This window comes from Calidris pugnax, unplaced genomic scaffold (assembly GCF_001431845.1).
Source record: "Calidris pugnax isolate Ruff unplaced genomic scaffold, ASM143184v1 scaffold134, whole genome shotgun sequence".
Lineage (NCBI taxonomy): Eukaryota > Metazoa > Chordata > Aves > Charadriiformes > Scolopacidae > Calidris > Calidris pugnax.
This window is the reverse complement of record NW_015090873.1, coordinates 1304885-1331676: the sequence shown is the minus strand read 5'-3', so window position 1 is coordinate 1331676 and position 26792 is coordinate 1304885. Positions and strand designations below refer to the sequence as shown.

Genomic DNA, 26792 nt, shown 5'->3' with positions numbered 1-26792 from the left:
CTGCGTTGGTGGTGGCACTTTTTATAGGCAGCCCCTGCCTGCACCAGCTGCAGGTGTCTGGGCTCTGCAGCGGGATGGAAAATCACATCCTCCTGAGGAGTGAAGCTGGGATCAGGTTTACAAGGACAATCTCTCATTGCCTGGCCTTACCTGTCTCTGTCCTCCTCGGCTCCTTCAGGACAAGCTCCTGGTGCCATCACAGCAGCCCTGCTGTGCCCTGGCTCATTCTCTCTCACCAGGACCAGCTCTCCTGCCTCTTGTCACCGCGATGGGGAAGGGATATCTCAGCCCTTCACCGCTGCTGTGATTTGACAGGCGTTTTCACAGCTGCCCCGAGAGCTTCTCCTGCCTCAAGCTTCACTGTGAAATAGCTGTATCTGTGTCAGGGCTAATTAACTGCCTTCCCCTGAAACTGTGTCACCTGCCTGCCATCCCCAAGCCTGCAGGCACCTGGGGTTTAACCATCTCCCAGTCCCCTTCTCCAGCTGCCAGACCCCTTTCACATGTTTCATGGTCCTTGAAGCCCTGGCAGAGGCTATAAACCAGCTTGTCCTTTCATTGAGCTTTGCAGGTTTTCCTTTGAGAGAACATGGGTCTGGAAATAACCACAGCGGTTCCTGATTATCTCTCTCCAGCCAAACATCTTCCCACCACGCTGCTTCCAAAGCTGGTGTGGGGCCATGCCCTCCATGGGCTCCCCAGCACCCATGGGGGTCAAGCAAACCTTCAGTGGGCACCAGCTGAGGCTCTGCCACAAAAAAGGGACTTCCTTCTGCTCCTGCCCCGCGCTCCGGAGGTGTTGCTGCCACAGCCATCCCCTGCCCAGCCACGCTGGGACCCTGCTGCCACCCTCACCAGCCAGGTCAGGACGGTCAGGGAAAGGACTGGAGGGTGGGAGAGAAGCAAACGTTGCTGTGGGGTGGTGTGAGGGGTCCCTGCAGCAGGGATGGGAGGTGAGGGTGTCCCGAAACCTCCTGGGAACAGGGAATCAGTTCCCAAAACCGACTGAGAGCCAGAAGGCTGCTGCCCTGGAGGCAGGGCAAAATTCCCCCATCAGCAAACCTGAAACCTCATTAGCACAAGGCTTCATTAAGTCAGCCACGCATGTGCTGCGGGGATAAATCCCCAGGGGCAAAAATAAATAGACACTAAAAATTAAGATAAAAAACCAGCATCAGTTCAGACAGTTTAGGTGAGATTTCAGTGCTCGTTCCCAGCCTCTTCTGCTCCTGGCAGGACTGATGGCAGCTACGGATGAGGGGCCTCATCCATCCCTGGGGAGAGGGATGGGGTTAAGGCCAAAGGCAGGAAAAGCCCCCAAAAACCCAGGATTGAGGGGCTGCTTGAGCCCAGAGACGCTGGTGCTCGATGTCCCCGTTCCAGCGCTTGGCCCGGGGTAGCTGTGTGCATCCCAGTCCTCGCTATTTTCTTTCAGCTTCTAAAAATAAGCCAGAGCAGGGCCCTGGTGGGGGGTTTATTCCTTCAGCTGCCCAAGGAGAGAGGAGAAAACAGCTTAGTTTTGTCAACGCCGGGTCCCCCCCCCTCCCTCCCCAGCCCGTCTGGGAGCAGCGGGAGCGCACGGAAAGGGCTCGGTGCAGGGAGGGAAGCGGATGCTCTCAGAGGAGATTAACCCCCAGCTCGGGCAGCAGGAGGGAGGGGGGGCCGGGGCCATTAATTACTCGCTGAGGAATTACTGAGACACACAGGACCTGCCACCACCGGGATTAATTGAGCCATCAGTGCCCGAGCCCTGGCTGAGCCACGGCAGCCCCCGCCAGCGGGGAGCCACACACTGCACCCCCGGGTCCTGCCCTAAAGTGCTGGCCTGGCCTTTTAGAGAAAGAAAAATAATAACCAGCCGGACACTGATTCCTGGTCTGGCTTTTGGCCGTGTCTTTGCTGGCATCGGCGCTGTGGGCGGGTGCAGGGTCAGGCTCTGGGATGGAGAAGGACTGTGGTGCCCAACAGCCGGGTCCCCGTGGGGCTCGGGGTGAGCTGCTGGTGGCACCCCATCCCTGAGACCCCGCTCAGGGTGTTTTGGGGACCCAGCACAAACCCCCCCAGCACTGTGGGTGCACTGACCCCACCAGCCTGGGGGTGTCCAAACCCAACCGGCTCCTCCGTGTGCAGGAAAATGGGGCAACATCAAAGCTGATTCTGCCAGAAAAGGGAAGATGGGCCAGTTCTTTGCCCCGTGGCTCCTGCTGCCTCAGGAGGTGGTGCAGGTGCAGGATTGGGCCCAAAGGCCTGCTGGGATGGAGAAGGACTGTGGTGCCCAACAGCCGGGTCCCCGTGGGGCTCGGGGTGAGCTGCTGGTGGCACCCCATCCCTGAGACCCCGCTCAGGGTGTTTTGGGGACCCAGCACAAACCCCCCCAGCACTGTGGGTGCACTGACCCCACCAGCCTGGGGGTGTCCAAACCCAACCGGCTCCTCCGTGTGCAGGAAAATGGGGCAACATCAAAGCTGATTCTGCCAGAAAAGGGAAGATGGGCCAGTTCTTTGCCCCGTGGCTCCTGCTGCCTCAGGAGGTGGTGCAGGTGCAGGATTGGGCCCAAAGGCCTGAGAGAGCTCCCAGCCCAGCCCCATGGTCCCATCACACTGCTCCCAGACCTGGCTGATGGGATTACACCCTGCAGGACTCACCCCCAGGCGCATCCCTCCACCTAACCCAGGCATTGCCTGCAAAGAAAGCCACCAAAAGAGCAATTTAACGGCATTAGAAATTTCTCCAGTCCTGGCTGGATAAAATAACCTTGGAAGAAAATGGGTGTCCTGCCCGGTGCTGCCCCAGTCGCACCGACTGACTGGTCCCAGCTCCGCAGCATCCCTGGGTCTGTGGCTCCCAAAAGCTCTTCAGGAGCCGGGATGCTCCAGGGGCATGGGAAGCTCAGCAAATCCAATCTTATTTTCTAACCTTACAGCGGCTCCCAAAAGCTCTTCAGGAGCCGGGATGCTCCAGGGGGAAGGGAAGCCCAGCAAATCCAATCTTATTTTCTAACCTTGTAGCATGATTAGATGCCAAAAGCAGGACTTTATTTCCCCATCCCCTGAACGGACCGGCTCTTCTGCAGCTCCTTCCTCTGTTGCATTCAACATGTAGGGAAATTAAAAAAAATCATCATCATGTAATATATCAGAGCAAAACCCACCTCTCATGCCCAGTGACAAGCGTGGGGGGCAAATGGGCACTTACACCCCAGCTGGATGCTCCCCCCATCCTGCACTGCGCCAACAGCTCGGCTTCCATGAAAGGAGAAAATAAGGTAATTTTTAAAAATTTTTTTATTTTTTTAAATTATTTTTTTCTAAGGCACGTGGGGAAAGGGGCAGCGCCGGCTGCTTTGTATTCTGCTACCGAAAGGACAGAGGAAATTAGTTTTCTTTAAGCAAACTTTAAAGGACAGGAAATATTGTGGCTCTTTCGGGCTGGCAGCCCGTCCTGCCCGTACCCCGGGGCGGTGGGATGGGGGGCACCGTGGGGCTGAGGTGGCTGAAGGGGCACCGGGACGTGGCTTTTGCTTTACTGTAGGCAGGAGAAGGCTGATGCTCTGCCGGGGTGGGAGGTGACTCCTGGTGATCAACACCCAACAAAATGACACCAAGATTTACAAAAAAAACCAAAAACCCCAAAAAACTCCTCAGGAAGCCCCATTCCCAGAGCTCAGCTGTGTCTGCAGAACCCAGTCCTTCTCTGTCCCAGCGCAGCCAAAGCTGCACCAAGGGCTGGGGCCGCTTGGCCAAAAGCAAGTTAAAAAGTTAATTATTTTTTTTTAAAAAAAGGTCCTTTCTACTGAGAGTGACACTTCAACCACTGTTGGCGTTGGGCCATTCGTTACCTTTGCTGTGTGGGGAGGTGGCAGGAGGGCAGATGGGGAGGGAAGGAGCCTTTCAGTGCCCTGGAGCTTTGCCCCTTTAATTTTGATTTTATTTCTTTTAATTTAGGGCGAAACCCCCTCAGTGCCGCGGGAGGGATTTGGGGGCCCAGGCAGCCCCCCCAGTTTGGCAATGTTCTCTTGCTGCTGGCCAGGAGGGAGCCCCCAGTAGCCACATCACAATCCCTTTGCTCTGCTGGGGTGCGATGGGGCACTGCTGTCCCCTTACAAGGACTTTTGCTGTCCCCAGGGTGAGCTCCTGCGGTGGGGACCGAAAGGAGCCACAGGTGGGCATCCCACTTGGTGCCAAAGCCCCAGGGCCAGAGGGAGGGGTGAATTTTTGGGGAGACAAGGGGATTTTGCAGATTTGGGCTCTGAGGAGCAGCGCGGCAAATAGAAGGAACCCTTGGGGTTTGTAGAGGTGTCACAGAGTGCTTTGTAGAGATGTCACTGAGTCTGCTGTCACCCACGTCGGGGTGTGCTCCTGCCTCTGCTCCAGGGGCTGCCACGGGTGGGGACGGGGCAAGGATGGGGATGGGGATGTGGATGGGGCAGGGATGGAGATGGAGACAGGGATGCGGTCCAGGATGGGGAAGGGATAAGGATGGGGGCTGAGCTTTCCTGGGGCAGGTGCTCAGCGCCCGGGCGATCACAGGAGAGCCATTTTTTGGTGGTGGCCACCTGGCCAGGGCACGCACTGGCCCCGCGGGGCCGCAGCTCTGTGGCACTCGGGGTTCCCCGGATGCAAAGCGCTGCCCGCGGAGCCACGGCCGGGAGGGCAAACACAGCCTTTATCTGCCCCGTTTCACAGCACGTTTGCTTTGGAAGTTTGTTTTATTGCAGAATTACTCTTAACTGCCCTTTGTATGAGCCCTCTTATTGAAAAGTCAACAAAGAGCAAAGGTGTCGTTATTTATTTTTTGGTCTTCCTTTTCTAAAGAGACAGCCACCAAGCAGCGTAGCAGGACCCGGGCAAAGCCCCCCCCAAACCCCCAGCCCCACAGTGGGGACCCCAGATTTCCAGGGGTTTCCAAGACACTCGAGCCCAGCACGCTGGAATTGTTGGAGCCCATTCAGGTCAATTAAAGTTGAGGTTTTTATTGAATTAAAGTGTGAAAGTAAGTAACAGCCAGCCCAGTATTCGGTCTGGGTTTGGGTTTTGGTTTTTTTTTTTTTCTGATGTTAATTCAGTTTTTTTCACCCCACTCATAAATGTGATTTAAAAGGTGGTAGAGATTCCTGGGCTGGAGGAGAGCCGGGAGATGGGTTTTGGAGCTTGGAAAGGAGGTGGAGGGGTTTCTTGCACCTGGGAAAGCGTCGGCAGCAGTTTGGAGGTGAGGAATAAAAGCGCTTCTGGCAGCAGCAGCCGGGTGAAATCCCGTAAAAGAGACGGGGAAGGAAACCTCATGGGACACGGCTGCACTGCAGCCTTGGCTGGAGAGTCCAGGATGTCTCCGAGGCTGCCCATGCCCCATGGAGGAGACAGCCTTCGAGCTCCAATTTGGACCAACCCCCCTGAATTTGCTCCAGTCAGGGCAATAATTCATGTTGAGAGACTGCAGAGCTGGGTACAAACACATTTATTTAAAACGTGGGCAGTGTCCCACCAGCCCAGAAACCACCACGTCCCGAAGCAGAACAGAAGAGGAGGAACCTGGTGGGATCTGGAAGCATCTGCCCCGGGAAAGGCACCAACCTGCTCTCCAGTTTTAATGCCTCTGAAAGATTTTTTTTTTTTCTTTCCAAAAAAGCTCTCGAGCGAGGCTGGCTGCGCAGGCAGAGTATTTTTAGCAAGTATTCATGCGAAACGACTCAGGCTAATAATTTGCAATGTAAAGTTAGAGCTTCAGCAAAAAACTGGGGCTGAGCAGATCTGGGGGCAGCAGGACCTTCTCGCTGCTTTTGCTGGAAGGAGCCGCGGAGCCGGGTCCAGGGGAGACGCCTGGAGCCTCTCACTGCTTTTTTTTTTCAGGGCAATAAAACCCCACTGCGCCTCAAGGTCCAAAAAACTTGAAATCCTTCCACGGGCTGTGACTCTGCAAAGTTACATATAAATATTTAACCTGTAAATAGTCGCAGTGAGCGCCACAGGTCATCAGGAAGGACTGACCCCGCGCTCTCCCCGTGTCCTTCGGCTCTTTTCACCATCCCTGATCCCGGGGCAAAGAAAGGAGCCGCCGGGAGGGAAGGGCTGTTTGAAACCAGAGGTAATAAACCCAACGTTTCACACACCCCCGGTGCCTCTCCCTCAAGTTTCACGTGGAATTTAACTGCAGGGACTGATGAACGTTCAGGAACAAAGAGCCAAGCGCAGCCTCAAGATGCCCCAGCTCAAGGTTCACGGTGAATTTTGGCTGTTCCCTCCCACAGCCCATGGGACAACCAGGCTCTTCTCTCCACCCCACAATGTACCTACCAGAAGGAAGGACCAAGGTTGGGTTTAGGCTCCTTCACAGGCCACCCAACCTCCCCCCCGATGTTCACAGTCTGCTGTCACCCACGTCGGGGTGTGCTCCTGCCTCTGCTCCAGGGGCTGCCACGGGTGGGGACGGGGCAAGGATGGGGATGGGGATGTGGATGGGGCAGGGATGGAGATGGAGACAGGGATGCGGTCCAGGATGGGGAAGGGATAAGGATGGGGGCTGAGCTTTCCTGGAGCAGGTGCTCAGCGCCCGGGCGATCACAGGAGAGCCATTTTTTGGTGGTGGCCCCCTGGCCAGGGCACGCACTGGCCCCGCGGGGCCGCAGCTCTGTGGCACTCGGGGTTCCCCGGATGCAAAGCGCTGCCCGCGGAGCCACGGCCGGGAGGGCAAACACAGCCTTTATCTGCCCCGTTTCACAGCACGTTTGCTTTGGAAGTTTGTTTTATTGCAGAATTACTCTTAACTGCCCTTTGTATGAGCCCTCTTATTGAAAAGTCAACAAAGAGCAAAGGTGTCGTTATTTATTTTTTGGTCTTCCTTTTCTAAAGAGACAGCCACCAAGCAGCGTAGCAGGACCCGGGCAAAGCCCCCCCCAAACCCCCAGCCCCACAGTGGGGACCCCAGATTTCCAGGGGTTTCCAAGACACTCGAGCCCAGCACGCTGGAAATGTTGGAGCCCATTCAGGTCAATTAAAGTTGAGGTTTTTATTGAATTAAAGTGTGAAAGTAAGTAACAGCCAGCCCAGTATTCGGTCTGGGTTTGGGTTTTGGTTTTTTTTTTTTTTCTGATGTTAATTCAGTTTTTTTCACCCCACTCATAAATGTGATTTAAAAGGTGGTAGAGATTCCTGGGCTGGAGGAGAGCCGGGAGATGGGTTTTGGAGCTTGGAAAGGAGGTGGAGGGGTTTCTTGCACCTGGGAAAGCGTCGGCAGCAGTTTGGAGGTGAGGAATAAAAGCGCTTCTGGCAGCAGCAGCCGGGTGAAATCCCGTAAAAGAGACGGGGAAGGAAACCTCATGGGACACGGCTGCGCTGCAGCCTTGGCTGGAGAGTCCAGGATGTCTCCGAGGCTGCCCATGCCCCATGGAGGAGACAGCCTTCGAGCTCCAATTTGGACCAACCCCCCTGAATTTGCTCCAGTCAGGGCAATAATTCATGTTGAGAGACTGCAGAGCTGGGTACAAACACATTTATTTAAAACGTGGGCAGTGTCCCACCAGCCCAGAAACCACCACGTCCCGAAGCAGAACAGAAGAGGAGGAACCTGGTGGGATCTGGAAGCATCTGCCCCGGGAAAGGCACCAACCTGCTCTCCAGTTTTAATGCCTCTGAAAGATTTTTTTTTTTTTCTTTCCAAAAAAGCTCTCGAGCGAGGCTGGCTGCGCAGGCAGAGTATTTTTAGCAAGTATTCATGCGAAACGACTCAGGCTAATAATTTGCAATGTAAAGTTAGAGCTTCAGCAAAAAACTGGGGCTGAGCAGATCTGGGGGCAGCAGGACCTTCTCGCTGCTTTTGCTGGAAGGAGCCGCGGAGCCGGGTCCAGGGGAGACGCCTGGAGCCTCTCACTGCTTTTTTTTCAGGGCAATAAAACCCCACTGCGCCTCAAGGTCCAAAAAACTTGAAATCCTTCCACGGGCTGTGACTCTGCAAAGTTACATATAAATATTTAACCTGTAAATAGTCGCAGTGAGCGCCACAGGTCATCAGGAAGGACTGACCCCGCGCTCTCCCCGTGTCCTTCGGCTCTTTCCACCATCCCTGATCCCGGGGCAAAGAAAGGAGCCGCCGGGAGGGAAGGGCTGTTTGAAACCAGAGGTAATAAACCCAACGTTTCACACACCCCCCATTGCCTCTCCCTCAAGTTTCACGTGGAATTTAACTGCAGGGACTGATGAACGTTCAGGAACAAAGAGCCAAGCGCAGCCGCAAGATGCCCCAGCTCAAGGTTCATGGTGAATTTTGTCCCACAGCCCATGGGACAACCAGGCTCTTCTCTCCACCCCACAATGTACCTACCAGAAGGAAGGACCAAGGTTGGGTTTAGGCTCCTTCACAGGCCACCCAACCTCCCCCCCGATGTTCACCTCAGCCCCTCCTCTTCATCAGCTCCATCTTCTGCAGGTGGAGACATCTGCTCAGCCCAGAGCTGAGCAGATGTCAAGCTGCCAGAGGACAACCCCTGAGGATGGTCACTGCCAGACCCTGGGGAGCGGTGGGGTGGGGACATTGAGACCCTGACAAGCAACACAGGGCTTGGGAGCAAAGACAGACACCTGAAGGGTGAGGATGGTGCTGGGTCCCCCCAGCTGTGCTTCAAAACATGGTCCCTCACCCATCACTGGTGGGATGTGGCCACCCCTATGTCTGCTCACACCCATGGGTGTCCAGAAGCACTGGAAGGGTTTGAACCCAAGTGCTGAAGGGCTGAAAAGCTTTGGTTGGGCAAGAGTTGTATGGTGGTGAGGATGCCCATGGCCAGCACATGTTACAGACACTGGGAGTGTGGAAAAGGGAAAGCATCTTCCATTTTTAATTGCTTTAATGAAGAGAAGCATCCCAATCTAGAGCAAACCTCGGCAAATGACTCTCGGTCACCACGTTCATCAATTTTTGGATGACACCACCTCATTTTCTCACACCTGGTCTTCCTTGAGCAGATTGGAGCAGACCCTCCTGGCTTTCCCCCACCCCAGCTGGCTCCTCAGAGGGAGGGACCTTCCTCCCACCCAAATAACCAGGGGAAACTGCAAACGACACGTTCCAGCCCCAGAAGGGTTGTTGCTGGGTTAGCACTTGCCAGCCGATGACTTCCATCTGGTCAAGCTCCTTACAACTGGCAGCAGCAAATTTAGCTTATTTTAGTACAAAATGGGGTTTATAAGGTTAGACTTTATCATAGACGGTTGTAATTCACAATTTAACTTTAATACGGATTACTTTTAAGCTGCGAGTCCATAAAACATGCGGTCAATTAAGAGGTGGGGGCTCAAGAGTTGACTCCAACTGGGTGTAAAACTCGTGTTTAACGCTGCTGGGGCAGATCCGGCCCCTGGATCAGAACTGCAGCAACTGAGCGAAAAAAAACCAACCCGAAAAAGTACTATATAATCATGAATGTTAATAAACACAGTTTTAAGTACAGGGCTTTTTCTCCCTCATCTTTTGGTACAGTTCTTTAGGGTTCATATTCTCCAAGCTCTATTTCGCAGCCAAAGTGGAAAAAGCTCTATCTGCTTTTTTTTTTTTTTTTTTTTTGCTTTCCGTAGTGTGAAGAAACACTTCTGTAATCCCTAAGACTCTTGCTCTAGGATTTAATTTTTACATTAAAAAGCCTCACACCAATATTGAATAACTGCGATAAAACTGGCAGAACTGTTTAAAAATAAGGGCTCGATGCACTTCATCATTATTTTTCCTGTGTTTTGAATACACAAAACGTTACTCAGTTATTCAGCCTTGTCATCGTATGCATTTGAAATGTGTAGTTATGGATGTGTTCAGACAGCAAAGCCATTTTTGATCTTTTCATGAGGAAAAAGAAGTCACAACCCCCTGTTAGAGAGGACCAGCTGCCCCAGGGAACGCTCAGCCCAGCACCAGTCTGAGGAGGATCTGTCCTCCCTTTCCCCAGAGCCAAGGTACGTGGCTTAAAGTTAAGTTTATTCCAGGCCAAAACACAACACACAGGTCAAAACCCTTTTTTAAGAGGGAGATCCTTTTACCTGGCTTTATCTCCCAAAATCTTGGTGGCCGTGCCTACGCTGCACGGACAGACACGCACTGAGGCAGACGACAGGAGGAGCTCTGATTGCAAATGAAAAAAAAAACTTTATTGCATCTTAGAAGCAAATCTTAAAAAAAAAAAAAAAAAAAAAGATTTTTTTTTTTCCATGCACTGAATCCATCCAAGTACCTACATCCTTGGGACTGTCACCAAAAAACGATGAACATTATAAGACATCAACTCTACACTAGTTGCAGTTCATATTCCATACACGTGTAAACAATGGTTATTTTTTTTTTTATTTTTTTTTTCTACTGGAATAGCAATTACTCCATAAGATCCCTTCAAACGTGGCAACGACCTAAGGGTGGGTGTTTCTCCGTTCCTTCCCTGGTCTCCACTTCCCAACGAGCAGCGGAGCGGAGCCCAGAGCAATGAGACAAATGGTGCTGGAGGATACCATAGAAAAATATATTGATCGCTGGTTTTTATTTTTTCTTTTGTTTCTGCTGAGCAGGGTATTTACAGGTAGGTAGGTCCCAACAGATCATCTGCTTCAACAACAATGTCCATTCACTGTCTAAATCTCAGTGTAAAGGGTTCCCTTTCTGGCTTTAAGGCACTTTATTTTGTATATATCTTTCTCTTACCTTGCTAGGTGTTAATTCGTAGGGATCACACTTTCCTTGTATTCGGCCTCCCCGTCCATCCTCAGTTCCTCTTAGAATACCAAAAAAAATTCCTAAGCTTGCTGAAGTCATTCCAAAAACGTTAAAAGAAATTTGGGAAATAAGATCCATGAAAAAATATTTTAGAAAGTAATCTTTGGAGATCATTTACTGCAAGTATGATGTACACTACCTTATCAGTGAGAAGATGCAATACATTCCTAATATATATATATATATTTACACACACATATATATATATATAAAATATTAAAATGACTAACAGATATTCAAGGAAAGGTCAAGAACCTAAAACAATGGATATTAAATAAATTAACGGTCTATCAGATACAGAAAAAAAAAAAAAAATACTCCCAAAACAAAACTAGTAATCGAATGTAATAATTGTTCCCGTTAACATCACGTAACCGACTGAACAAAATCAATGCAAACCAGGTGCAGTACACTCGGTAGAGAAGCTTCCTCAAAAGTCCTCGTTAGGGATCACTAATTGTTCCTTGTGTACTGTGGCTTTGCTGCAAGAGATTCGCGGTTCCCCTCCTCTTCCCCTCCCCTCCTCGCGCTCCGGCGTTCCTTGGTCGCATCATCTCGGCTCCAGCCAGGACAGAGGTTGAGGATAATACACAGAACCCACCACGGATTCTTAAAACATCACGTCCAGATATGGACCAAATAGAAAAAAGACAAAAAAAATTTGTACAAGGACTCATCGAACAGCAGGTTGTGCTTAATTTCTTCCCTCCCTCTAAGTCGCCTGGCCATAATAAGTGGAAGTGTATTTTTGAACTGAAATAATCAGCCATTTGGAATAATAATAATATAAAAAAAACCCTCCTGCAATTAATACCAATAATAATAATATAAAAAAAACCCTCCTGCGATTAATACCCTCATCATCATCATCATCATCATCATCATCACTTCCGTTTGTTTTGTTCTAACGCAATTTATAAAATAATGGCTACCCTTAAAGAAAGCAGACTCTTTGCAGGGTAGCAGTCACAACAACACCTTTAGGTACCGCGTTGTGTCGCTCGGCTGGCACCTCAGGTCCCCAGTTACAGAATCCCAGCAACGAAGACAGCAACAGAAAAGGTAGGAAACAATCGTTTTGTTCATAAGGAAATTCTAATTCAAGTCAGATTTCCGCCGATCGGGTCAGATAACTCTTAACCAATTTGTTTGTCTGAAGGCAAATATTGATCACAGTTTTGTTCCCCAAAACAAAACTAGTAATCGAATGTAATAATTGTTCCCGTTAACATCACGTAACCGACTGAACAAAATCAATGCAAACCAGGTGCAGTACACTCGGTAGAGAAGCTTCCTCAAAAGTCCTCGTTAGGGATCACTAATTGTTCCTTGTGTACTGTGGCTTTGCTGCAAGAGATTCGCGGTTCCCCTCCTCTTCCCCTCCCCTCCTCGCGCTCCGGCGTTCCTTGGTCGCATCATCTCGGCTCCAGCCAGGACAGAGGTTGAGGATAATACACAGAACCCACCACGGATTCTTAAAACATCACGTCCAGATATGGACCAAATAGAAAAAAGACAAAAAAAATTTGTACAAGGACTCATCGAACAGCAGGTTGTGCTTAATTTCTTCCCTCCCTCTAAGTCGCCTGGCCATAATAAGTGGAAGTGTATTTTTGAACTGAAATAATCAGCCATTTGGAATAATAATAATATAAAAAAAACCCTCCTGCGATTAATACCCTCATCATCATCATCATCATCATCATCATCACTTCCGTTTGTTTTGTTCTAACGCAATTTATAAAATAATGGCTACCCTTAAAGAAAGCAGACTCTTTGCAGGGTAGCAGTCACAACAACACCTTTAGGTACCGCGTTGTGTCGCTCGGCTGGCACCTCAGGTCCCCAGTTACAGAATCCCAGCAACGAAGACAGCAACAGAAAAGGTAGGAAACAATCGTTTTGTTCATAAGGAAATTCTAATTCAAGTCAGATTTCCGCCGATCGGGTCAGATAACTCTTAACCAATTTGTTTGTCTGAAGGCAAATATTGATCACAGTTTTGTTCAAAACCAAAAAACACAACAACAACAACAAAAAAAAACCAACCAAGGGCCTTGTTCTTCTCAAAACGAGCGCTTTGTAAGAAAACAACGATGATTCCTAAAATATATCCTGTGTGGTCTTTTTAAAAGTGAATTATCAAAAAACATTTTCCCAAAAATAAATTAGATAATTAAAAAAAAAGTCTTTTCCAGCATAGCTGGACATTAGGCTGTCCTCACTGAGCCATTAGTATTGCTGCTTTTCCCAAAATTGGGGTCATTTTTTTCAAACCATATTTCAGCCAGCTGTTGCGTGGACCCATACGTCGAAGCTTTGGACCCCAAGCACATTTTATATTGTTTTGGATCAAGATTAGGGTCACAAAAAACAGGGTGATGCACATGGACTACTCCAATCTCTTGGCTTCGGAAAGTTTTTAAGCCAGTTTGAATGACTTTGTTAAATAGGTCTACGTCTTCAAGGCCCCAACCTTGGATGGAGACGTCAAAGCCACCTGCTCGAAGAAGATCGCCTTTGTAAATACAGGTGATACCAAAGCCATAGTTCCTCCAGAAACCTGTTTTCTGAGTGAAGGCAAAATGATTGTCACTAGGAACTTTTCCACTATAAACAATCTTTGGATCGTACTGGCTAAAAATGATGGGAAAGTATACTTGTTGACCCAAAACTGTATTGGCTCTACACCGCTGGAGGAATTCCGTGGTAAACACTAAGTCAACATCACAGAAGAAAAGTAAAGACTCGTTCTGGAACTGAGAAGATCCGACTTCCAGAGCCAGTGCCCTGGAGAACTCCCCCGACACCGGTAAAACCTGCATGTCAGCCTTGGGGTACTTGGAGCGGTAATCTCTCATCAGCTCGATCTGCTTGGCTTTGTCAGGGTTGGAGTTGGAGTTGAAAAGCAGGACAACCAGCTTGACGTTCTGGTTTGGAATGAGGCACGTCTTTTCAAAATTCCCCATGAACCTCGCAAACATGTCAAAACGTCCGGAGAGAGGAATCAGGATGTTGATCTTCTTGTCCTTGAGTTCCTTCCTCTCTACTTTCGATCGGCTGAGCTGGAAGGGAACAAACATCTTCAGTGAGTTGGAGAGGAAAGACAAGGATCCAGAATCCTGGTTGATTTTGCTGGCCAGCTCCTTGGAGTCCATCTCTTCGTGCTCCATGAACTGAATCTTGCTGAAGGTCTGCTGCAAGTAGGCGTGCCTCCTGACGGGGACGGTCATCTTCTTCCCCTTGTGCTTTTTGTACAGAAGCAGCAGGTCGAGAACGTACTCTGCTCCGTACATGGGGTTGACTCGGCGGTAGCCATACTGTATCTCCTTGAAATCTATGATCCTCCCCCGCGTCTTCGCGTTGGCGTTGATCATCTCCATGACCTGCATAACGATGTCATCCAAGGCTTCCCGCTGAGAAGAGTCCATTCCTCTCCGAGGGGGCTGCCCGTCGGCGCCCGAATACAAATACTTTCCTGTAAGGAACTCCCACTCCAAGATTTCCTCCCGGTGGCGGGGCTGGAATCGCATGAAGGAGGGGGGCATCCCCAGCTGCAGGTCGTCCTTGTGGATCTCGGTGTTGCTGTATTTGCTCATCAGGACGATCTCGCGGTGCAGCTGCACGGTGCGGTGGCGCAGCTCCGCTATCTTGCGGCTCAACATGTAGCTGTGAAGCCTGTACTGGTAGGGGGGGTTCTTATTGGGGTGCAGCGTTATAGCTCTGTGTATTTTGCTGTTCCTCAGGTCTCGGATGTAGCCTTTTTTGTTCTGCTCGTAATTTTCGTAGAAGAGCTGCTGCATCTAGAAGAGAGAAAGGAGAAGTCAGCGTCCGGGCAGCGCCGTACTTGGGAGAGTTTGCTCAGGCAGCCCCCGCTGGGAGAGGATTCCTCCTCGCTCGCAGGGCCAGAAGGCTTTCTCAATAAGCTGTTCTTGGTTTTAGGCACAGGTTGTAGCAACACCAGCTGCTATTCAAGGAAATTAAGAGGATTATTCATTGTAAACTGGTCAAAGAAACATCTACCGTGGATTTGGGATTACTAGAGCCCGTTCGAGAGATATCACCGTTGGCCAAACAACTGAGCAGTAAGCAGATTGTAAGCTCATTTTGTCACAACAATACAGCACCACCAGGAAAAAAACGCCATGAAGCATTCACTACGAAACTTTTACTGTTCTTCTGCCTCCCCTGGGCTTTAATAATAATGATAAAGAACAATAAAAAAGGGTGCCATATACATAGTAAGCAAGGATGACGACACCTTTTCCGTTAGACCCAGGCATTAAAAATCCAGCTCGTTGAATGTTTTAGTCAAGATGCCAAAGATGTTATCTCAAGTGCTGTGCTGCAAAGCTACAGTTTCCCCATGGCTTTTAAAATAGAAAGTAAAAGGCACCTGAGATTCCTAGCAGCAGTTCCAGAAGGCAGATAACACAGGATGCATATGTACACTAGAATAAAAACATCCTCCAAGTGGAAATTGCTATTTCAAACCAAGAAGACAGTGAGCTAAGATTAGATTCAGAAGCCTTACAGAAAGACAGAACTTAAGAAAAGCCAGCAAACCAGCTTTACAGTTTCCAGTAGGTCAGGCAGTAGCTGATATAATGAAAGGCCATGTGGAAACCAGGATGATCATGTGGAAAATAAGCTGGAAAAAAACCCCAACCAACCCAAAGGAAAAAGAACCTCTCAAGGTCAAAGCCATATACCAGCCTAGATTGATGGTTGGACTAGATGATCTTTAAGGTCCCTTCCAACCTAGATGATTCTATGATTCTATAATTCTAGAAAGATCAGGGGCTGATTCTATGTCATAACATAAACATCATGGAGGAGCTGACATGACAGATTCGTTCCATGTAAGAACTGCTCTTTGTTATCAGCAGCAGAATCTGCTATAGGTAATACAGCCAATAAAGCACATGTACAGAGGCTATAAAAAGATCAGGGGCTGATTCTATGTCATAACACAAACATCATTAACATAAACATCATGGAGGAGCTGACATGACAGATTCGTTCCATGTAAGAACTGCTCTTTGTTATCAGCAGCAGAATCTGCTATAGGTAATACAGCCAATAAAGCACATGTACAGAGGCTATAAAGATGAGCAAAGAGCTAAAATCCAGAAGACAAACAGAAGAGAGAATGGCTCAAAGATGACGGCAATTAAAGGGAGTGCTAAAAGGAAAAATGACGGGCACAGACAGCCTCCCTTTAAGGGACAGCACGAGTGAGGCTTCTACCAGCTGTTCAGACCCAGCAGAAGTCCTGGTGCATTAAGCCTTCAGTTGCATTTTTCCCATTATTGTGGACAGACACTGAATCTAAGGGATAAACCTACACCTGGATTTAACTACCACTGTCTTAAGAAACCCTGACATGACAGATTCGTTCCATGTAAGAACCGCTCTTCGTTATCGGCAGCAGAATCTGCTATGGGTAATACAGCCAATAAAGCACAAGTAAAGAGGCTACAAAGATGAGCAAAGAGCTAAAATCCAGAAGACAAACAGAAGAGAGAATGGCTCAAAGATGACGGCAATTAAAGGGAGTGCTAAAAGGAAAAATGACGGGCACAGACAGCCTCCCTTTAAGGGACAGCACGAGTGAGGCTTCTACCAGCTGTTCAGACCCAGCAGAAGTCCTGGTGCATGAAGCCTTCAGTTGCATTTTTCCCATTATTGTGGACAGACACTGAATCTAAGGGATAAACCTACACCTGGATTTAACTACCACTGTCTTAAGAAACCAGATGTGCACATCCTGAGACCTGAACTCCAGCCTATCGCTGTGGCCAGCACAGGAGCAGGCGGGGAATTATCTGACACGGCTCAGGAGGATTTTAATCTGACCAAATGCAATTGATCTCAAAGGAGGGAGGGAGGAATTTCAGCCAGACTGACAAAGAAAGGGTTTTTTTTTTCGCATGGGTCATCACCAATCCCCCACCCCTTCTCCATTCCTGCTCAAGTTCACCTTCTTGCCCACCCTCCCCAAGTGGTTCCTGCCGCTTTCATGCCATCTGTGAGCAATTCAGGCCAGGGGCTGCCTCTGATTAGACACATCCCATAGAGCAACCAGCCAAAGGAGAACATCTTGGCCATGGCCTCTTGGCAAGAGCTGAGGAGCTGCCTGTCAAGATGCATATCCCTTTAGAAGTCATGCAAGATTTAAGAGAGTGCTCTGGGCAGAGGTCAGCTGGTGCCATCCTGCGTTCAGCAGTTACCCAAATTGAATGAACCTCATGCTTTCCTCAGAAGCATGTTTTTTCACTGCTCTTCATTTGTATCCCTGTATTGTTTCCTCTACTAATAACACTTTGGTTTTTCTCCACTTTTCTCCACGTTAAGGGCTCTAGGAAGCCTCAAATCACACCCACTTATGCTCAGCCCTAAGCACAGTTTATTACAAGGGCAGCTCACACAGCAAGAAGACGACCAGCCCTACACTGCAGGACCCACACGTATTATTTTTACTGACTCCTCTGGTCTATCCTAACACAACATATATTTTTAGAACTAGAAGTATTAAATGCATATGTTAACAGGCTGAAGATTTCACTGACATTTTAACTACAATACAACTATAGGCACAGGCTTTCCCCAAGAGTATTGTGACATTAGATAAAAATTCTTAAATCATGTCATTAGGCAACTATTATTTAAAGGAAAATTGACAATAGGTCTTAATTTCAAATCTTGTTTTCAATTTATAAGAAAACAAAACCAAGACCATGCAGCCTGAATGCATTTATTCCAAAATTGCCATCTAGGGCATTCTGAATTAGTTACAAGAGGAAACCATGAGAAGCAGAAAGGCTTTTAGATTACACAACAAAGTTTTAATAGGATACCGATGGGTAGGAAAATGTTATGAAACTTCCCAATGGAAGTAAATATATGAACCCCATGCAAATGGCCTTAAATAAAATTAACAAGCATATTTTAAAGCTCTGGCTTGCCATGCAGGGGTAACGTCTGAGCTAGGCTGGAAAACTGCTGCAACTTTGAATACTACTTCTTGCCTCTTTCAAAAACCAGCTAACTTTGAAAACTGAACTGAAAATAAAAACCTATCTCAGCAAGACTTTACTGGTGCCTCAACTCAAAAGCAATTTACAACTGAAACATCTATTAACGGCCACCTCGCTCCAGCCAAAAAGGTGACAACTGTAACAAACCCTGTGCTGGGGCCAGCCCCGCAGCGCCGCTAATGAGAAGCGCCGCGGTAGCCAGGCTTTTATATAATCCTATTTTTCAGAAGAATGCCTTGCAAGGCTGGCACTCTCATTGTTTTTCCTACGAAGTCTCTCCCTCTCCTACCCCAGCATCCCTTTGGTCTCCTTATTCACCAGGCACATCCTGCAGCCCCAAACCCCATCGAGGAACCACGGTACCCCCCAACACGGGTAGGAAACACACGGAAGGGTCTCAGAAGGGGTTAACCAATTCCCTACAGAGAGTTATAGTGACTTACAAACTATTTTTGCACAGTGGCATGAAGTGCTGTAAATGAAGGCCAAGGTGGCCAGCAGCCAACACAGCAATTTAACCCTTTCTGGGCCAAGGCGCCTGCAGACACCAAGCCAACGCTGTGGAAGCTCTGAGATGCCCATGGACTTTCCTTCACAATAAGGAGCTCCTCATGGATTGTGTTTCCTCACCCACATCTACAAAACTCGAAAGAAACGAGCAGTTCTCTCCATACAGTTTCAAAGCTCCACCAACATTAACTGGCCTAAATCACTAAGGCAGTGCTAGTTAGTCATAGAATCATAGAATCACAGAATTGCCCAGGCCGGAAGGGACCTCCAAAGGTCATCTAGTCCGACCCCCCGCAGTCAGCAGGGACACCCCCAACTAGACCAGGTTGCCCAGGGCCTCATCGAGCCTCACCTTGAATATCTCCAGGGAAGGGGCCTCAACCACCTCCCTGGGCAACCTGTTCCAGTGCTCCACCACCCTCACAGTGAAGACCCCTCTCCTCATCTCCAGTCTAGATCTGTTCCCCTCCAGCTTGAAGCCAGTCCTGAGCACCGGGTTCAATCACTAATAAGGACAATGCCCAACTATCACCCATCACTGCTTAACAGAGTTTCTACTTCATTTGGGTCCAAAAACACTTTACTAAATATTACCTATTAGCACACAAGGGCTTTCAACTCCACGCAATACTGGAAAGCCGTAAGGAAGACAAAAAAATCACAATTACCCCTTGTGTACATCATTAGTAGCTGGGTGGGGGAAGACGACAGAGGAAGTAATACCTGTAATTTATTTGTTCCTCCCACGTAGCAGCCGTTAAACACACACGTGGGGAGCGCCACAAGCCCAGAGTGTCCACATCTCCTAACAGAATGTGCAAACTTCCCCAGGCCTGTTACCAGACTCTTGCGAGTTGAACTCTTGCAAACTCTTCTTTTAGTGAAACACATTTCTCTATGATTCTTTTCCAAAAAAAAAAAAAAAAGAACCTTTCATGGATATTAATTTTGCAATGATTATATTCTAAGCATGCTTTATTCTAGTGCAGAGCACTGAGAGTGTAGGGATACAAAGAAGAGCTACTCTTTATTGACCACTATTTACTCTAGACCTGTTGAAGCCTTAAAAACCCTAATGTTCCCCAAACCATTAGAGACTGAATGTTTAAACTGTGGTACAGCTGTTGTGGGCACTACTGGCTCGTGTCCAAAAGACCAACTGAAAGGAGAGAGTGTTATGTTCTTCGTTTTAAATGAAGAAGTCTTTTGCAGGCCAAAAAAAAGTGTACTGGAGAAAATGGACTTTAAAAATAAGACCAGTTTATGCAGAAACTGGCCCGCAGCCACGGATCAGCCCCCGAGGGCTTTCTCTCACAGCTCCAGATTGTGCTGCCACAGCCCAGAAAACGCAGCCCCACAAGTCTCATGAAAAGCGATCGTGGACAAGACATGTTGTATGGCAGGCTTCAAAATGCCCAAGATGTGCTTTAAATACAAAGCCAAACTAATTGATAGCTCGAAAGATGGCTCATGTCCCTGGGTGTGCAAGCACCTCAGTTGGGAGCAGACGGGGGTACAGGTCCCTCTCTGCAGCTGGTGCAGAGCTCTTCTCCTCCAGGAGTGACGTGGGTGCCCAGACAGCCCTTACCCTGCAGCCCTGCTGCCAAAATTACGCAAGATGCTCACCCCCATCTCCTCCTCCTCCCATAAATGCAGCTGTAGTGGTGCAAGGGGGCAGGTCCCGTTGCCTGGCTCAAGTGAAATGAAAGATGTTTTGCACCCACATCCCAAGCTGCACTAACACCCAAATCCCAAGCTTTGCCACTTTGGAATGATTAACCAAAACAGATCACTAGTTTTCGGGGCCTTACTTTATATTGATAAAATATTTTGCATGTAGACCCAATGGAAAGGAGCAGTGGGTCTTCATTTACTGCTGACTTACCTATGGTGGAGGGGGAGGCTGCAAAGATCTCCCTGGATACAATTCTGCATATTCAGGGTTCTTATTAACGATGAGCTTGCCATTTTAAACCCCGAAGCTTTATGTGCGATCCCACGGCTAACCACTGACATGACTGAAGTCACTCCTGGGCAGGGTTATTATGGTGGAGACAAACAGGGGGAAGTAATGGATAAACACTCATTTCCAGTGAACTTGGCCACTCTTTCATCCCTGCAACCTCCCCAGTTGCCACTACAGGAAAGGATGCAGGAAACACCACTCGGCGCTGGGGGATCAGACTTCCCTCTCTGCTGACAAGTGAAGCCCCGAGCTCTGCAGCACGATTAAATGTGATTCCTCAAACGAGTTACTTCTCACACAAATTTCTTCATGTACCACTGGCTCGCAATTTGCTTTGTTTCATAAATTAAAGAGGGGCAAGAAAATCAGCTGGACATCCTGAACAGCCAGTACTCAAAGTTTCCATAGCAGACTGCTGGAGAAGCAGAGGCAGATCCAGCTGTGATACACTGTGAACTCTGAGTGCAGTAACTCCAGGCACACTCGGAAGAAAGAAGTTTATTTTGTACCACACAATTGCTTCTTCTTCTACGATACTAAGCGAAACAGGGCCTGTCTCACTCCAGAGCACCCCAGTGCCGTCTGCACCGCTCTCCTCTCCAAAGTATTTGCAAAAGGAAGCCAAGTATCTAAGGCAAGCTTCAAGCACAGCAAACTCAAGGTCACTGAATTCCCAAGGAATCTGTGAATTAGGAGAGTTACTGCTGGAGTTCAGTCATTTGTTAACGATACCAAGTAGCTGTTTAATTAAACAACTGTCCTTCTCCCAACCCCTTCTTGTTTACGCAAGTAGAAGAGCTTAAGAATTACTTACTCATTTACCGTTTCTCAAACTAAGTAGCCTTTAAACTATTCCCAGCTTGGCAACAGAAAGAAGAAAACATACAAAAATTAATGTGTCTTCAAAACTGGCACCATGTACTTCACCTCTGACCTTGAGCTTACCCAAAACCTACACGTGGGAGCAACCCGCAGCACTGGGGAACTGAGATCCTCCAGCTACTAAACAGAGAACTTCCCTCCTCATGACCCTGCACTAAACTGAGCTTCATCCTCCCTTTCTAAACGAGGATCCTGGTCTTCTCTTAGTTGTGAAGTGAGGATTCCTTCCTCAGGTCTCCCCTACTTTGGATAAGGAGGACAAGTTGAATCTGACCTGGTGTGTAAAGAAAAGAAAAACTAGTGCAATTGCGTAACACTCTCAAAAGAAGATAGTCACCCACTTAGTGAAACATCCTTGCCCTTAAGTACATCTGACACACAAACCACACAGGTGCCATTGTGCACTCCATAAAGCCTGGAACTGCTTCTCTACAGACACACATTTATGTTTTCAAAGCATAAAGCAGAATATAACCTAAAAGCATTTTATACCTTAGGGCTAACCAGATAAAACAGAATGTACCATTTGGGGTATTTAGATTGAACTGTGCAAGCCTTAGGAGAGCTGGATGCAATTGCAGGGTTTTCTTCCAAAAGGTTCTGATTTAACAGAAACAAAACCAAATAAAACACCACTAAATATTAACAAATGTTCTATCCTACGGCTGTTAAAGAAGCAGAACATCATAGGTGCTAATGACTAATCATCATTGCTATTGCTTGAGAAAGTGTGCATAACGTCCAAATTACGAGTCCTGGTACAAACTGCTGCTCTGCACATGGCTCTCCCTTGCTCAAGTTTAAGGCTCTGACCCACGGGGCAAATGATTCAGCTCTGTCTCCCCAGCAGAGAGGGCCTGCCTCTGTCCCGGATCCAAACAAAACCAGGAATACAGCGACTGGCCGCTGATTTGTTCATTTAAAGGCCAGGCTCAGGGAGGACGCCAAATTACTTGCCCACCAAATATACTGTGTCTCGGGATTTCTATTCCTTGTTGTCAACTCCACACTTTTAGCCTCTGCAGTAAAGGCAGAGTGCAAGAAAAACTTGGTTTTCATTATGACTTTCAACAGGCCCATGAAAGAAAGAGCCGCAGCCTTGCAAGTCTGTATCTGCTCTTTCTCATGGAAAGCGTTAAGATTTCAGAGGAGCAGCACATGACCCTGGGAGGGTAGTTTCTTGGAGACGATGAGCAGAAAGCTTCTGACACCCTGGCAAATATTTTTTTGAATGCTGGAAACAGAGTTAGAGGGACGCAGCCTCCTCTGAGCAGGGAAGAGGAGACCTACAGAAGAGAAGACCTCTTCTGGACTGCTGCGTGATTTTCCACCATGTGTTTTCAAGAGGCAGTAATGTAATCATTTAGAAATACTTTTGCCCATGGAATTCAAAGATTCCTATTTGGGAGCTACTTTCCACATCCAGTAGTTTTGTAGGAGTTGCAAGCCATGATGGATGATGAGCCTTTTTGGTCCCAAAGCACTTGGCAAAGCTACCATAAGCTGCTGCTTGCAGGGGGCTCGAGAAGAAACCCTCTGCTTAGAGAAACTTCAGCTGTAGTCTAGGCATCCACCCATCATCTCAGCATCAGCCCAGCACCAGAAATAAAGCTGGAGCAGTGTAGGCTCTCAGTGAGACTGGCTGGGAACAGAGGTGATTTTGTAGCACACACCAAACTAGGTCTCCAGGTCTCTGCCAACACCAGATTCTCCAAGAACCCTGGAGGAAGGATCAGCCCCAGTGGATCCAGCTGGAGGATCCAACCCCTTCAGCCTTGCCTACATCCTCACCACAGCTTTGTTTCCATGCAAGATGCTTCAGGAACCCTCATCCCTGAGTAGATCACAGTGTCCTACACGGAGACAATGTCACGGTAACAGGTCTGGGCTGAAGGACAGTACTGAAGCAGTCACATCAGCGCAAAGCTCTAAATCTCTCTGAGCCTTCACAGGAGATTACTGTGAATTTAATTAGGCAAAGATTTGGTCTCACAATAGCTACTGCTGCAGTTCTTCCCTGGGTGTAAAAATGTGGGGGTGTATGTTAAAAAACAGATTCATTTTCAAGACTTTTGGCACTTCCAGCTTAAGCAGCACCATTTTAGATGGGGAGGGACACAGCTCCCTTTTTTATGGCAACAAGCCATTCTTGCTGTTTCTGATCCCTCTCAAAGTCTTATGGCAAGAATTCATCTCCTGGAAAGGGGCGAGAGGGGAGCTGGAAATGCTGAATAAAATCCCCAAGACAAGGCCAAGTGCTGAACTGCCTGTGTCAAAGCTGAGCCCTTCGAACCCGCAGTGCCAGTAACAGCCTGAAGTGACAGAGCATCTGTCATAACTCCATTTAGAAATCTGTCTGCTTTACGCTTTCCTAACAACCCATGGTAAAACCACTTCTCTGCCAGCAGCATCGATATTGGCTAATGAAAATTGACAGAAAACCAGGAAAATATTAGATTTCTGATTTCTCTGCTAGCGAGCCCTCCTCCCAGCTGCCACAATAACAGCCCTTCTTGGGGGTGCTGCTGCGCTGCACCTCTGCCAGGAGAGCAGCCGGAAAAAGGGCCGTTGTTCAGGATACGCTCTTGAAACCTCAGCCCCTTCCAAATTGGTGGTGACCTGTCCCCAGGAGGTGGCAGCTGCACAGCACCTTGTGCTGGCAGGGATGTCCGAAACACAGAGCAAGCCAGCATTTAAATAAACTCTGAAAGTGGGCTCATTCCAGCCACTTGGCCTCACTGGATCCGTACGGATGTGCTGGATCAGTGCTTGGCTCTGCTCGTGTCTCACCAGCATTGCCTGGTTTGCAACAGCACAAAGGACAAGGTGATGGCTGAATCGCTGTTGTGACAACCGTATGGCACAGCCAACTCTCCTACAGGCCTGGATTTTGATGAGTGCTCCATTGTGGTGCTCACTAGCTGTTCTTTGTAGGGTCATGCTGAAGACACCCAATATTTCAGGTGATTTAATACCCACAGCCCTTTGGTAAAAAGGGCTTGCAGGTGATGGGGAGCTCCATGGGAATCCAGCTGGCTTCTTTCAGATAAAAAGTTCTCCCTATCTGACAGCCAGCCCTGTTTGTAATTCAGCTCAGTTTGAAGGCCACTGGCCATCCAAGCATCCCCGCTACTCCTCCAGCTCAGAAAGCTTTGGAAGAGCCACTGTGGCTAAGCACAAGGCACCAGAGTCCCCAAAAGCAGAAAGCCTCCCAGTGAGGACCATGATCTCCCTCTGCTCACCACAGCAAGCCTCTCTTGGCTGCTGCTGAAGGCTGGCCCGCTCTGAAGGGAGGCAGTGCTGGGTTTCCTGCCGGGGGCCGGTGTCAGCAGGACACCCCTCCAAGGCATCCAGCAATGGAGTTGGGAACTCATTCCACGATCCTCTGGCTGCTTGCTTCTCCTCAATTAAGCTGGATTTAAAAGAACATCTCTTTTTTTTTTTTCCCAAAGTAATAAATAAGAAGGAGCTTTACAGCTCCTTACAGACTCCTGCAGTACCCGTGCCCAGTACAGAAGTAACATTTCTGACACCGAGTGTGTGGTTCCCCTGCTCCTCTTTCACCAGCCTGCGAGCTCAGATGGGTTCTTCAGCTTCCATCCCATTTTTTTTTCAGCCAGAGCCACCATTTCTGGAGCTGGTTTGAAGACCGTCTAACAAGGGCCTGGACTCAATCACCAGTCTGTTTCACACGGGGAGCAGCACAGGATGACAGCTTCCAGGGTTCACTGGAGCTGCACAGCATTGTTCCCAAGTGCGCGTTTTAAACGCGTGCGCATTTTTTTTGGTGCCAAAAGAATTGTTTAATAATTACTCAGAGGAGGGGAGGGAAATAAAGCCACAAACCCTTGTTTTATGTGGAGAAGCCACATGCTTTACTCAGCCCATGAGGACCCTCCAGCCCTGGGATAACGTAGCTTTAGAAGGCTGCCATGGCAGAGAGCATCCTGCGGTAACACCGCTGCTGCAGACAGAATTTCCACAGTGAGATGCCACGATTGCGAAAGTGTTTTTCTTGCGCTTATATCATTACCACGCAGGACATAAAGCCTGCCCACTATTCTGTGCTGAGTTTAAAAGCAAAATCTGCCCTTTGTCTCATTGCTGGAAAACATATGTGCACCGTCCGGCGTAGACGTGGCACTGCCAAAACCATAAGATGACAAGGTACGTGCAATGCACAGCAGCTTGGTTATAAAAGATACAGCTCCTTGATCAACGGGGGGATCAGCAAAGGAAATCTGCTCATTCAGAGGGCAAAAGATCTCTCAAGAATTTGACTTTCATGCCCTGTACATCAAAAGCCCAATAAATTGTGCATTAATAGCTCTAACTTAAAAAGGCCACCTATTTTTATTACTTGCTTTGCTGAAGCACAAAGGATAATAAGTTTATGGTAAGGCACATTTTAGGATAAAGTAGTGATTTCCTAATGCAAACTGAAGTCTCATTTTGACAGGGTTTGCAGGTTGGGTGCAGATTCAACACAACAGAAAGAGAAAAGCAGTGAAAGGGGGGGAAAAAGCAGTGAATGAAGGGGAAAAAGCAGTGAAAGGAGGGGAAAAAGCAGTGAAAGGAGGGAAAAAAGCAGTGAAAGGAGGGAAAAGCACAGCTGCTGCATGTGCATAGGTTTGGGACCAACCTACTCCTCTGCAGTTTCATGTATGCTCTGAACTAGAAGAAAGGCAACATCTTTCTGTGCAGCCACAGGTTTTATTGTCCTCCTGTCAGTGGAACAACTTTCTCATTATTAAAACGAGCTGTCAGGCAGACTGGCATTTCCCTCCTGGCCGTGTCCAAGTTAGCCCGTTCGTTCAAATATGGTTAAAGATTTCACATAGTGTTGCTGGCTAACTGTATATGGTCTGAGGTTTTCTGGAAGTTTGCTGTCTGGCAGGGTTTGGAGAAGTAACAAGCAGCTTTACTCTGCAGTGCTCTGTAACCAAGTGCCTCTTGCATTACACACGGTCTGTCAAACCCAGGGGCTCACCTCCGAGGGGGTGCGTTTGAGCTCCGCTGATGGGATGCCATCCATCATCTAGCTTGGACAAAAAGAATATTCAACTGCTGCTTTTGTCATGCCCTAAAAAAATTAAAGCAGGAGATGGAGATCCTGATAAATGCAGTTTATGCTGAATGTAAATGCACCAGCCACTGTTAGAAATGGAAAGGAAAAAAATAAATTCAACTCCAGCTCAGAGGTTCCTGAGCTTGGTGAAGGATCTGCTGTTCACACAACATGCTGAACTCTCTTTTGAACATTAGCCATGTAGACACAAAGAGGTTTGTGGTCCCTTTGTAGGGTTTTCTTTGTTTCTCTGCTCCCAGAGGACACTCTGTTCTGCAGGTACATTTTCGGGAGAGTGGACCTACCTCTAAAAGTTGGCCCATTACCTGCAGCCACCGCTGCTCAGTCCCTCCATCCCTCCAGCAGCCTGCAAGGCTCCGCTTGCACCCAGCTGGTGCTTCCTTGCCCTCTGCCTTGAACACTGCAGCCCTTCTAGATCTGGAAACCAGGCAGCTTGGAGGAATTTTAACATTTTCATTTGTGACTTTTCCTAACCCCACTGACGCTTTTCACTCATCCAGGAGACAGGGGCAATTGGAGGAGCAGGGCAATGTGGAGATTTTCTGGGCGAGTTGGCCAGCTG

At 48.3% G+C, this 26792-nt stretch overlaps 1 protein-coding gene across 1 annotated transcript in view; it reads right to left on the bottom strand.

Moving 5' to 3' along the window:
• Nucleotides 1-11931: 11931 nt before the first annotated feature.
• CHSY1 (chondroitin sulfate synthase 1) overlaps nt 11932-26792 on the bottom strand; it is a 78946-nt gene continuing 64085 nt past the window's right edge. Inside the window, exon 3 of the mRNA XM_014946140.1 lies at nt 11932-14546. Coding sequence (XP_014801626.1) covers nt 12954-14546 — 1593 coding nt within the window. The 3' untranslated portion in view covers nt 11932-12953. The remainder of the gene's footprint in view (nt 14547-26792) is intronic.